Raw genomic sequence first — 13,703 nt, 5'->3', positions numbered from 1 at the left:
AGGGTGGGATGTCTGGTACTGCATCCTCCTTGGTGGACTGGTAGGCTGCAATTGTGATATATTTTACATATTAGCAGCACTAAGACCAAAGAATTCATTGTGGACTTCAGGAAGGGAAGTTGAGGGAATACACACCAGTCCTCTTCACGGGATCAGCTGTAGAAAGGGTGTGCAGTTTCAAGTTCCTGGGTGTCCACATATCCTGGGCCCAAGACAAAGAGGGTGTGACAGTGGCTATATTTCATTAGGAGTCTGAGGAGACTTGGTATGTCACCAATGACTCCTGCAACCTTTTATAAATTTTCTATTGAGAATATTTTAACTAGTTGCTTCACCATCTGATATGAAGGGGCCACTGCACAGGATCAGAAAAACCTGCAGAAAGTTGTAAATTCCTCCAGCTCCATTATGGGCACTAGCCGCCCCAGCATCAAGAACACCTTCAAAAAGCCAGGCCTCAAAAACGACAACATCCGTCATTAAGACCATAAAATAGAGGAATAGAATCAGGCCTTTTGGCCCATTGAGTCTGCTCTGCTATTTCATCATGCTGATCAAATTTCTCTTTCCGCCTCAATCTCCTGCCTTCTCCCCGTATCCCTTCATGCCCTGACTAATCAAGAATCCAGCATCCTTGTCTTAAATACACCCAATGACTTGACCTCCACAGCTGCTTGTGGTAACAAATTCCACAGATTTACCACTCTCTGGCTAAAGAAATTCCTCCTCATCTCTGTTCTAAAATGACGTCCTTTTATTTTGAGGCTGGTCATCCATCACCCAGGACATGCCATCTTCTCATTGCTACTATCAAGGAGGAGGTACAGGAGCTAGAAGATACACATATTTCAGAAGAGCTTCCTCCCCTCCACCATCAGATTTCTGAATGGATAATGAACCCATGTACACTAATTTACTACCTTATCCATTTTTGCTCTTTTTGCACCACTTATTTAACTTAATTGTAGGTACAGTATATATATTTCTTATGGTAATTTGTAGTTTTTTATTATTATGTATTGCAACACACTGCTGCCACATAACAACAAACTTCATGATGTATGCCAGTGATATTAAACCTGATTCTGAGAAATTTATTCTAAAAGTGATCTCTGACATAATCTTGATAATCAGGGCACAATGAGAGGTGACCTGATACAGATGTAATATAATGAGAGGCATTGATCATGTGGATAGCCAGACGCTTTTTCCCAGGGCTGAAGTGGCTAACAGGAGAAGGCATAATTTTAAGGTGCTTGGAAGTAGGTACAAGGGGGATGTCAGAGTTAAGTTTTTCACACAGAGAGTGGCGGGTGCATGGAATGCACTGCCAGCAAGGGTGATAGAGGTGGACACAATAGGCTCTTCTAAGAGATTCTTAGATAGGTATATGGAGCTTAGAAAAATAGAGGGCTATGTGGAAGGGAAATTCTAGGCAGTTTCTAGAGTAGGTTACAAGGTCAGCACAACATTGTGGGCTGAAGGGCCTGTAATGTGCTGTGTAGATTTCTGTGTTTTAATATTAGTACACTTTGCTTACCTTGTATTTTATCTCAAAATTATACCCATGGCATAAAGGTATTTAATAACATGTTAGTTAATTCACAATTTTAATCAATGGCACTAAAATGAATTACTGTCTCTTGCTATAATTAATACACAATATTCACAAGCATGCTGAGTTATACAATTGTTTATAAGTTAATGAAGATTAATTTACTACTGTGTACTCATATATTAAAGTGATATTTCTTTGTCCAGATCCCATGTGGCAGTCTAGTCAAAATAGTAAAGACCCAAGGGAAAGAGCAAAGATAGCCCAGCGGTGGAAAGGAGAAGATAATGATCAAGAAGATAGTTCGTGATTGGAAGGTTGTTTTAATCAATGCAGTTCTACCAGGCTTATCACTCTAGTTGTTATATTATATACAGTACACATTAATGACTCAGACATAAAATGCATTATTAAAATTAAGTCTGATCATCTAAAAGTGCTGTGTGGCTGGCATAAGGGGGAAAAGCATTTCACTTCAGGAGTATTTACATGTGCAATCAGTTGTACAGAGAAGTGGCAGATGGAATTTTAATCCAGAGAATTGTGAGGTAACGCATTTGGAGAGGTTTACCAAGGTAAGAGAAACATAATAAATGGTAAATTGAATCGAGGAAGGGGTAGTCCTTGGAGTGTATGCTCCAATCCTCTGATTAAGGATACAGAAACAGGTAGACCTGGTCACTAGAAGGACAGGCAGGTTGCTTTTCCTTGTAGTTGATGCATAAAATATAAGGGCAGTGATGTACTCTAGAACTGTATGCTTGCAGGCCATAGCTTGCTTATACTGTACAGTTCACTCATCACAGTAGAGGAAAGATACGATTGCACTGCAAAATGTGCAGAGAATTAAGGATGTTGCCAATAATAATAAAAAAAAGGTGATAATCTAGTGCATGTTGATCAAGAAGGAAGAGTTGTTGGGGCTCTTGAGTACAGTCCCAGGACACTCAATCTCTCCTCATAGTCTACCCCCTCATCTCTGGAATCAACCTGGTGAGCCTCCTCTGCACTGTCTCCAACGCCAGTATATCCTTCCTCAAGTAAGGAGATCAGAACTGCATGCGGTACTCCAGATGTGGCCTCAAGAGAACCCAGTAGAGTTACTGCATAACTCCCTGCTCTTAAATTCAACCCCCCAAGTAATGAAGGCCAACATTCCATTTGCCTACTTGACAGCCTGTTGCACCTGCAAACCAATCTTTTGCAATTCATGAACAAGCACTCCCAAGTCCTTCTGCACAGCAGCATGCTGCAATCCTTTACCATTTAAATAATAATCTGATCTTCCATTTTTCCTTCCAAAGTGGATGACCTTGCACTTACCACCGTTGCACTCCATCTGCCAGGCCCTTGATCATTCACTTAACCTATCTATATCTCTCTGTATCCTCTGCATAATTTACTTTTCCACTCAATTTAGTGTCATCAGTAAATTTAGATACACTACACTTGGTCCCCTCTTCCAGATCATTAATGTATATCGCGAACAGTTGTGGGCCCAGCACCAACCCCTGTGGTGGTACAGCGAGGATTGACAACCAGAGAACCCATTTATCCCAATTCTCTGCTTTCTATTGCATCACCATCCACTATCCATGCTAATACATCACTCCCAACTCAATGTATCTTTAGCTTAAGTCTTTTATGTGGCCCCTTATTGAACGCCTTTTGGAAATCCAAGTGAATAATGTCCTTATCTTCCCCTCTATCCACTATGCTCGGTACATCCTCAAAGAACTCCAGTAAGTTTGTCAAACAGAACCTTCCTTTGCTGAATCCGTACTGCGTCTGCACGATGGATCCATTTCTTTCCAGATGCCTCGCTATTTCTTCTTTAATGATAGCTTGAAGCATTTTCCTAACTACATATGTTAAATTAACTGGCCTATAGTTACCTGCCTTTTGCCTACATCCTTTTTTGAACAGTGGCGTGACATTCACCTTCTTCTAATCTTCTGGGACCTGCCCAGAATCCAGAAAATTTTGGTAAATTTTCACCAAAGCTTTTACTCCACCATTTCTTTCAGTACCTTGGGATGTATTCCATCAGGACAAGGAGACTTTTCTATCTTTAGGCCCACAAGTTTGCTCAGCACTATCTTTTTAGTGATAGCTATTGTTTTGAGGTCTTCACATCCCATCACATCTATATCATCTCTCTTCATCATGTCCTCCACTGTGAAGACCGACACAAAATAGTCATTCAAAGGCTTGGCCATTTCCTCGTTACCTAATATCAATTTCCCCTTCTCATCCTCCAAGGGACCTAAGTTCACTTTAGCCACCCTTTTCCACTTTATATAATTATATAAACTTTTACTATCTGTTTTTATATTTTGTGCTAGTTTATTTTCATAATCAATCTTCCCTTTCTTTATTGCATGCTTAGTGGTTCTTAGTTGCTTTTTAAAGTTTTCCCAATCTTCCAGTTTTCCACTACTCTTGGTGACTTTGTTCGCATGAGCTTTTAGTTTGACGCCTTCCTTTATTTCCTTAGATAGCAATGGCTGGCTCTCCCCACCCCTACTGTCCTTGCTTTTAACTGGAATATACTTCTGTTGAGCACTGTGAAAAATCTATTTGAAGGTCTTCTACTGTTCCACCATATAACCCGTGTTCCCAGTCTACCCTATCCAACTCCTCCCTCATCCTGTTGTAGTCTCCATTGTTTAGACATTATAAATTGCTTTTAGATTGAACTATTGCACCCTCCATTTGTATGAGGAACTCAGTCATATTGTGATCACTCTTTCCAAGAGGATCCCTAACGACAAGATTGCTAATTTTACCTGTCTCATTGCACAGGACCAGATCCAATATATCATATTCTGTAGCAGGTTCAATAACATGCTGTTCAAGAAAGTCACCATGTATGGAGGAGATAAGGTGGTGAAGAAGTCATACGGCATACTAGCCCTCATTAGTTGGGGTGTTGAGTATAAAAGTAGCTTTATGAAAGCTTTATGAAACTTTAGTTTAGCAACATTTGGAATATTGTGAACATTTCTGATCCCTGCATTACAAGAAGGAAGTGGGGGCTTTGGAGAGGGTGCAGAAGAGATTCACTTGGATTAGAGGCAAGATGAGGTGAGGTTAACGGTAACTGGATTGTTTTCTCTGGATTGTTAGAGGCTCAAGGGTGACCTGACAGAAGGAAATTATGAATGGCACAGATAGAATCTTTTTTCCAGGGTGGAAGTGTCAAATATTGGATGGCATACGTTTAAGGAGACACAGGTAAATTTAAAAGAGTTGTTTTGAGACAAGCATATTTTTAACCACAGAGGCGGTAGGTGCCTCAAATGCATTGTGTGGGGAGGTGGTGGATGCAGATATGATGGTAACATATAAGGAGCATTTGGACAGGCACATAAAAAAGCAAGGAACAGAAGGATATAGACCTTGTGCAGGCAGATAGAAATACTTATATTGGTGAGATTGGCATAGACACTGTGGGCCAAAGGACATATTTCTGTTCCTATACTATTATTTTCTTCTCAAGGCATTTCCACCTTGTTTCAGTTGAGAGGCTTGTGAGTTCCTGATATCCCGAGAGTGATGCCACCTGGAGTTCAGGCATCTAATGCTTAGCTCCTCGTAGGGTCACCCATAGCAGCAAGGTCAAGGGGGTTCCAAACAAAGAGCAATCCAATCAAGATCTCAACGGTGGAAATGGCAGAAGATGACACATCACAACAGCACTGAAGGTAGAGGAAGGCTGCAGCAGTAAAGAGTGCCCAGTCATCTTGCACTCCATGCCACTGGATCCTATCCCGATCTGTCAAGGACTGTGTGGCGGCTGCCCGTGTATTGAAAGAACCTGCAGAAAGTCATGAACTCAGTCAGCTCTGTCATGGACACTAGCCTCCATAGCATCCAGGAGATCTTCAAGGAACGATGCCTCAAAAAGACAGCATCCATTATTAAGGACCACCATCACCCAGGACATGCCCTTTTTTCATTGCAAACTGGTAGAGGGGCATGAAGGCACACACAGTCAGCGATTCTGGATCAGCTCTTCCCCTCTGCTATCCAATCTCTGAACAGAAGTTGAACCTATGGACACTACCTCACTACTTTTTTGCAGTACTTATTTCATTTAACTATATATAGTCATAGTCATACTTTATTGATCCCAGGGGAAATTGGTTTTCGTTACAGTTGCACCATAAATAATAAAATAGTAATAGAAATAGTAAAACTACTATTAGTAAATAGTAATAGTCATGGAAATAATAAATAGTAATAGAATAGTAATAGAAAAATAGTAATAAATAGTTAAATAGTAATACGTAAATTATGCCAGTAAGTTATGAAATAAGTCCAGGACCAGCCTATTGGCTCAGGGTGTCTGACCCTCCAAGGGAGGAGTTGTAAAGTTTGATGGCCTCAGGCAGGAATGACTTCCTATGACTCTCTGTGCTGCATCTCGGTGGAATGAGTCTCTGGCTGAATGTACTCCTGTGCCCAACCAGTACATTATGTAGTGGATGGGAGACATTGACCAAGATGGCATGCAACTTAGACAGCATCCTCTTTTCAGACACCACCGTGAGAGACACCATATATATGTAATTCAGTTTTTTCTCTGTTATTATTTATTGCATTGTATTGCTGTCGCAAAAACAACAAATTTCACAACATATGCCTGTGATATTAAACCTGATTCTGATATGCTAATTCGTCATCACCTTTGAGTTGGCCAACAACAGTGGCGTCGTCAGCAAAGTTAAATATGGAATTGGAGCTGTGCTTAGACTCAGAGTCATAAGGATAAAGTAGAGGGCTAAGCACACAGACTTGTGGTGACGTGCGCTGATAGTGATTTTGGAAGAGATGTTATTGCCAATCGGAACTGACTGGGGTCTGCAAGTGAGGAAATCGAGGGTCCATTTGCACAAGGAGGTATTGAGGCCTATAAAGGATTCTCACTTACAATTTAGGCACTGCACACTGAGCTTTACAAGAGCATAGAAATATTACGTTCCTACATTGCTCAGGGATGCTTTGCAATAAATGCTCCCATTACTTTTGGACTCTAAGTTTATATCTAACTTGTAAGAAATATAATAAGACCATAAGACAAAGGAGCAGAAGTCCGCCATTCGGCCCATCGAGTCTGCTCCGCCATTTTATCATGGGCTGATCCATTCTCCCATTTAGTCCCACTCCCCCGCCTTCTCACCATAACCTTTGATGCCCTGGCTACTCAGATACCTATCAATCTCTGCCTTAAATACACCCAATGACTTAGCCTCCACTGCCACCCGTGGCAACAAATTCCATAGATTCACCATCCTCTGGCTAAAAAAAATTCTTCGCATCTCTGTTCTGAATGGGCACCCTTCAATCCTTAAGTCATGCCCTCTGGTACTAGACTCCCCCATCACGAGAAACAACTTTGCCACATCCACTCTGCCCATGCCTTTCAACATTCAACATTCTATGAGGTCCCCCCTCATTCTTCTAAGCTCCAAGGAATACAGTCCAAGAGCGGACAAACGTTCCTCATATGTTAACCCTCTCATTCCCGGAATCATTCTAGTGAATCTTCTCTGTATCCTCTCCAACGTCAGCACATCTTTTCTTAAATAAGGAGCCCAAAACTGCCCACAGTACTCCAAGTGAGGTCTTACCAGCGCCTTATAGAGCCTCAACATCACATCCCTGCTCCTATACTCTATTCCTCTAGAAATGAATGCCAACATTGCATTCACCTTCTTCACCACCGACTCAACCTGGAGGTTAACCTTAAGGGTATCCTGCACGAGGACTCCTAAGTCCCGTTGCATCTCAGAACTTTGAGCTCTTTCCCCATTTAAATAATAGTCTGCCCGTTCATTTCTTCTGCAAAAGTGCATAACCATACACTTTCCAACATTGTATTTTTCTTTTCCCATTCTTCCAATCTATCTAAGTCTCCCTGCAGACTCTCTGTTTCCTCAGCACTACCGGCCCCTCCATCTACCTTTGTATCATCAGCAAACTTAGCCACAACGCCATCTATTCCATAAAAATCAAATCGTTGATGTACAATGTAAAAAGAAGCAGCCCCATCACGGACCCCTGTGTAACACCACTGGTAACCAGCAGCCAACCAGAATAGGATCCCTTTATTCCCACTCTCCATTTCCTGCCAATCAGCCAACGCTCTATCCACATATGTAAATTTCCCGTAATTCCATGAGCTCTTATCTTGTTAAGCAGCCTCATGTGTAGCACCTTGTCAAAGGCCTTCTGAAAATCCAAATATACAACATCCATTCATCTCCCTTGTCTAGCCTACTTGTAATTTCCTCAAAAATTGTGATAGGTTTGTCAGGCAGGATTTTCCTTTAAGGAAACTATGCTGAGTTCTGCCTATCTTGTCATATGCCTCCAGGTACTCTGTAACCTCATCCTTGACAATTGACTCCAACAACTTCCCAACCACTGATGTCAAGCTAACAGGTCTATAATTTCCTTTTTGCTTCCTTGCCCCCTTCTTAAATAGCAGAGTGATATTTGCAATCTTCCAGTCCTCCGGAACCATGCCAGAATCTATCGACTTTAGAAAGATCATCTCTAATCGCTAAGGTCATTCAACACAATCCACCCTGCTCTGCTGGGGGAGAAGCTGACAGCGATGCAGGTGGATGCTTCCCTGGTATCATGGATTCTTGATTACCTGACTGGCAGACCACAGTACGTGTGCTTGCAACACTGTGCGTCCGACAGAGTGATCAGCAGCACTGGGGCTCCACAGGGGACTGTCTTGTCTCCCTTTCTCTTCACCATTTGCACCTCGGACTTCAACTACTGCCCAGAGTCTTGACATCTTCAGAAGTTTTCGGGTGACTCTGCCATAGTTGGATGCATCAGCAAGGGAGATGAGGTTGAGTACAGGGCTACGGTAGGAAACTTTGTCACATGGTGTGAGCAGAATTATCTGCAGCTTAATGTGAAAAAGACTAAGGAGCTGGTGTTAGATCTGAGGAGAGCTAAGGTACTGGTGACCCCTGTTTCCATCCAGGTGGTCAGTGTGGACATGGTGGAGGGTTACAAATACCTGGGGATACGAATTGACAATAAACTGGACTGGTCAAGGAACACTGAGGCTGTCTACAAGGGTCAGAGCCATCTCTACTTCCTGAGGAGACTGAGGTCCTTTAACATCTGCCGAACAATGCTGAGGATGTTCTACGAGTCTGTGGTGGCCAGTGCTATCATGTTTGCTGTTGTGTGCTGGGGCAGCAGGCTGAGGGTAGCAGACACCAACAGAATCAACAAACTCATTCATAAGGCTAGTGATGTTGTGGGGATGGAACTGGACTCTCCGACGGTGGTGTCTGAAAAGAGGATGCTGTCTAAGTCGCAAGCCATCATGGCCAATGTCTCCCGTCCACTACATAATGGACTGGTTGGGCACAGGGGTACGTTCAGCCAGAGACTCATTCCACCAAGATGCAGCACAGAACGTCATAGGAAGTCATTCCTGCCTGTGACCACCAAACTTTACAACTCCTCCCTTGGAGGGTCAGACACCCTGAGCCAATAGGCTGGTCCTGGACTTATTTCATAATTTATATACTACTATTTAACTATTTATGGTTCTATTACTATTTATTATTTATGGTGCAACTGTAATGAAAACCAATTTCCCCCGGGATCAATAAAGTATGACTATGACTATGACTATAATGCCCCTGCAATCTCCACAGCTACTTCCTTCAGAACACGAGGGTGCATTCCATCTGGTCCGGGAGATTTAGCAACCCTTAGACTATTCAGCTTCCTGAGTACTTTCTCTATCATAATTGTGACTGCACACACTTCTCTTCCCTGCCACCCTTGAGTGTCCGGTATACTGCTGATGTCTTCCTCAGTGAAGACTGGTGCAAAATACTCGTTCAGTTCCTCCGCCATCTCCTTATCTCCCATTACAATTTCTCCAGCATCATTTTCTATCGGTCCTATATCTACTCTCACCTGTCTTTTACTCTTTATATACTTGAAAAAGCTTTTAGTATCCTCTTTGATACAGTATTTGGTTTTCTGACTGAGATCTCCATTCCAATTTACAATAAGAACTTTCCCATGATTCAACCTCCATGCTTTTATGTCACTGTGTGATGATAAAAGTTAGAGCAGGGTAGATGAACCTCCCTTGAGGTTTAGGTTATAGCATACTACAGTGAACAAGGAAATGAGGCTACAATCACAAGCCATTCTGAACTCTCTCCAGTTCAATTTTGCTTTAAATCTACTCTCTTCAGTTGCAATATGGCAGTTACTGTTCTTTACATTTCAGCAGTGTGGCAACCCATTAATTAGTCTTCTAGTTTTATTCATTCTTTTTATTATCCAATGAAACAATACAGGTAGACTACGTTTGATAGTGTTGCATGTGTCCCTCTTACCTGTTTGTCGAAAGCTGCTCCTCCGGGCTAGCTCGCGATTGGTTTAAGGAGCATTGCAGACCCCCTCCCCCACTAGCTGCCGTTCAGCTGATGAAGTCATAGCAGTGGTAGAGTTTAAATCTGCTGCACAGAAGCCACATGCTCTCTTTTTTGCTCACCCATGAGTTGATCAGCAGTGCTGTGGAAATGGTAAAGTGGAGGAGTTGTAAAGAGGGCATGGGCTCACACTTTGGATAAGTGTTTGCCACTGTGTCTACATTTAGTATTTGTTTTCTCTAGCCACTCTGGGCACTCAGTTTAGATAAGTATTTGTAATTAGGAGGGTTGGAGGGTTTACTGAATATTCAATATCTGTCTTGTCCTGTAAAGAAATAGTTAACCTATTTCATGAGTCATGAGTGTCTTCTGTCCCCACTCACTGAACCCACAAACATGATTTCACACAACAGATAGGGAAGTATTTATTTCACTTCATGGTTTCAAGAAAACCTTTACCCCAGAAAGGAGTACAATGTTCTTTTTCAATATGGCTTACAAGCGCAGTGTCATCTCTATGGTAATTGTATAGTTATTACTCAGAGATATTTTTATACAGCTAAAGTCCTTGATAAACACTATTTAAAAAAAATTCTAGAGATTTTTTGCTGCACTTTCTGTGAAGTCTACAGTTGTTGATAAAATCTCAGATGGCCATCAGGAGGTGTAAAGGGGTGAGCTAGATTAGCTGGTTGAGTGTTGTCACAATAACCTTGCCTTCAATGCCAGCAAGGCCAAAGAACTGATTGAGGACTTCAGGAAGGGAAGTTTGGAAACATATACCAGTCCTCAACAGAAAAGGTGAGCAGATTGAAGTTCATCGGTGTCAACATCTTGCAGCATCCATTCTGGAGCACAATGATGTAATCACAAAGAAGGTATACGGTACCATCAAATACAAACTTCAGGACTTTGTGACCTCTTCAAGAAGGTGGCTCAGAATCAATTATGATTTGGCTAGGATATTTATCTACCTACGCATACAACTGCTTGCAAGCCAGCATTTACTGCTTTACTTTCAAATTTCCAGCATTTACTGTCCTTCTTGATTTTCATCTCTCACATCTTCTTTCCCCTTTCTTGCCCTGTCACTGAGATTTTACAATTATGCTCAGTCTTTTAATCATAATTCCTTGATCCATTGATTAAAAGCCATACCAATCTCCTCACCGTTCCTGGAGGCAGAAATCTCACCAAAGTACATTACCCCAGAATGCTTTGGAACCGACCATGTTTGCGCACGCGCGTCCTCAGAGCTTCGGTTGCGGAGAGGACACTTTGCGTCTCCATGGTAACGACAGGCTGGGCCCAGCTGCTGATGGTCGTTTGCTGCTGTCTTTGACTAGGCGAGTTATCAAGCTGATTTAAACTAAATGGAATTGCTTTTTACTGATCTGTCATATGCTGAGATGTAGACACTGCTGTGGCTGTGCCAGCGAATTGCGGAGTGCAGGTGGTTGCCTCGTGTCAGTTTGTCAGTCAAAGCGAACTAATGCAGGTCAGCTCAAACTCTTTGAATAACGAGATAGGAGGGCGTTCACACGATGAGATCGTGCACAGTGGCCTTGCAAGTTATCTGCACTTGGATAGGCTTGGCCACCTCTTTCACAGCATTCTGCTGCAAAACGCGAATTCGACATACTCACGTACCGCCAAATGTTGTAGTGTGACGATTCAAAAAGATTTTGTAGATGCTTGAGGCGCAAATTGAATAGATTGTTTCACACTCTTGTTAAACTGAGATTTCAATTAACTTTAGCCGTTGGTATTTTCCTGTCTCAATGAATAGGAGTTTGTGTCACAACTAAGGCGGCTTATTGCGATACTAGGTACTGGGCACAGCTTAAAGAGCATAACAGGAGTTGGGCATCTCCCCCTCGTACCTGGTCTGTCATTCAATAGGATGTTGGCTGATCTGTAACTGACCATTTTCCGGCACTTATCCCATATCTGTTGATCCCCGTAATAACTAAACATGAATTGTTATCTACCTTGAGTATTCTCAGCGGTTGAGCCTCCAGAGTCTTTACTGGTACTGAACTTAAAAGCTAGTCTTCACTATTATATTTCTTCACCGCTGTCCTGAATGGCTGATCACTTATTTCCTTCTTTTAGACATCTTGGTCAGAGGAAATATCCTCAGCATTTTTCTTGTCAGCCCCACTCAACTGAGAGTACAGTGTGGATTTTATCTGGGAAATGGTGTAGAACAAACTAGGTAATAGAAGAAAAAGTAAATTTCCTGACATTTAACTGTTAAGTTTTGTTACTGCTGTTTTCTCTGATACCACATCTAGCCTCAAAGGGTATATTGTATCTGAAAGATTCTTACCCTGTGTGGTTTTGTTTGGAAACTACTGATTTAAGCAAACAGAGTGAGGTTTTAATTCTCAGATTACAGAATATTTTTTTAAAAAACTGATCAGTAAACTGGATTAATGTCATGATCGGTGGTATGGTCAGTAATGTAGGAGGAAAGACCAAATGCAAATTGGATGAACAACATTACTGGGTAATAATAGTATGAATTTCAAATTTTGAATTTTCCATAGCTTGGACGGCGTACAACCCAATATTGTGAATATTGAATCTCACCTATTCACCCTTTGTTTATTCTTCACATTCTTCTTCTCCACCCCCCCTCCCCAGCTGCATCCATCTGCCCATCATTGACCTCACCGTCTGGTTTCACCTACCAGCTATCAGCCCTTGTCCCATCTCCATATGTACTGCTGTATACTGGCAATCTTTCTAGATCCCTGTCAGTCCTGATCAGGGTCTCACCCGAATGTTGATGTACATCTTTTATCTGCTTGTAATGTGCAGATTGAGTTGATAGTGAGGAAAGCAATGCAATATTATCATTCATTTCAAGAAGATAAGAATATAAAAGCAAGGACATAATGCTGAAGTTTTATAAGGCATTGGTCAAATCACATTTGGAATAGTTTTGGGCTTCATGGCCAAGAAAGGTGTGCTGGCATTGGAAAGGGTACAGAGGAAGTTTATGAGAATGATCCTGGGTATGAAAGGGTTAATGTATGACGTGTGTTTGGGTGCTCTGGGCATATACTCACTGAAGTTTAGAAGAATGAGAGGAAAACTTACTGAAATCTACCAAATATTGAAAATGCCAGACAAAGTGGACATGGAGAGGATCTTTCCAATAATGGGAGAGTCTAGAACAGAGGATATAGCCTCAGTGCAGGAATGTCCCTTCATAACAAAGATTAGGAGAAATTTCTTCAGCTAGAAAGTGGTGAATTCCTTGCCACAGTTGCTGTGGAGGCCAAGTCATTGGGTATATTTAAAGCGGAGGTTAATAGGTTCTTGAATGGAATTGAGAGGGAAATTTAATCAATTGTAATCCAATAGTGGAGAAGTCTCAGTGGGCTGAATGGCTTAATTTTTCTCCCATTTTAATTCCACTTTCCATTCCCATTCCGACATGTCAAGCCATGGTTTCATCCACTGTCACAATAGGGCCACACTCAGGTTGGAGGAGCAACACCTTGTATTCTGTCTGGTAGCCTCCAACCTGATGGCATGAACATCAAATTCTCGAACTTCCGGTAATGGCCCCCACCCACCCTTGCCATTCCCCATCCTTTTTTCCCTCTCTGACCTTATCTCCTTGCTTGCCCATCGCCTCCCTCTGGTGCTTCCCCCCCTTTTCTTTCTTCCATTGCCTTCTGTCCTCTCCTAATAGATTC

At 42.0% G+C, this 13,703-nt stretch overlaps 1 protein-coding gene across 3 annotated transcripts in view; it reads left to right on the top strand.

The window, feature by feature from the left end:
* Window positions 1–11,272: 11,272 nt before the first annotated feature.
* Window positions 11,273–13,703, top strand: part of LOC140196334 (coiled-coil domain-containing protein 150-like) — a 136,517-nt gene continuing 134,086 nt past the window's right edge. For 2 of the 3 annotated variants that reach the window (XM_072255350.1, XM_072255352.1), the window contains exon 1: window positions 11,303–11,488. In XM_072255350.1, coding sequence (XP_072111451.1) covers window positions 11,483–11,488 — 6 coding nt within the window. In that variant the 5' untranslated portion in view covers window positions 11,303–11,482. Of the gene's footprint in view, window positions 11,489–13,703 lie in introns of all 3 variants that reach the window. The other variant, XM_072255349.1, reaches the window with a different exon arrangement.

This window comes from Mobula birostris, chromosome 4 (assembly GCF_030028105.1).
Source record: "Mobula birostris isolate sMobBir1 chromosome 4, sMobBir1.hap1, whole genome shotgun sequence".
NCBI lineage: Eukaryota > Metazoa > Chordata > Chondrichthyes > Myliobatiformes > Myliobatidae > Mobula > Mobula birostris.
The sequence above is the reverse complement of the archived record's forward strand: the minus strand, read 5'-3'. Positions and strand labels throughout refer to the sequence as shown.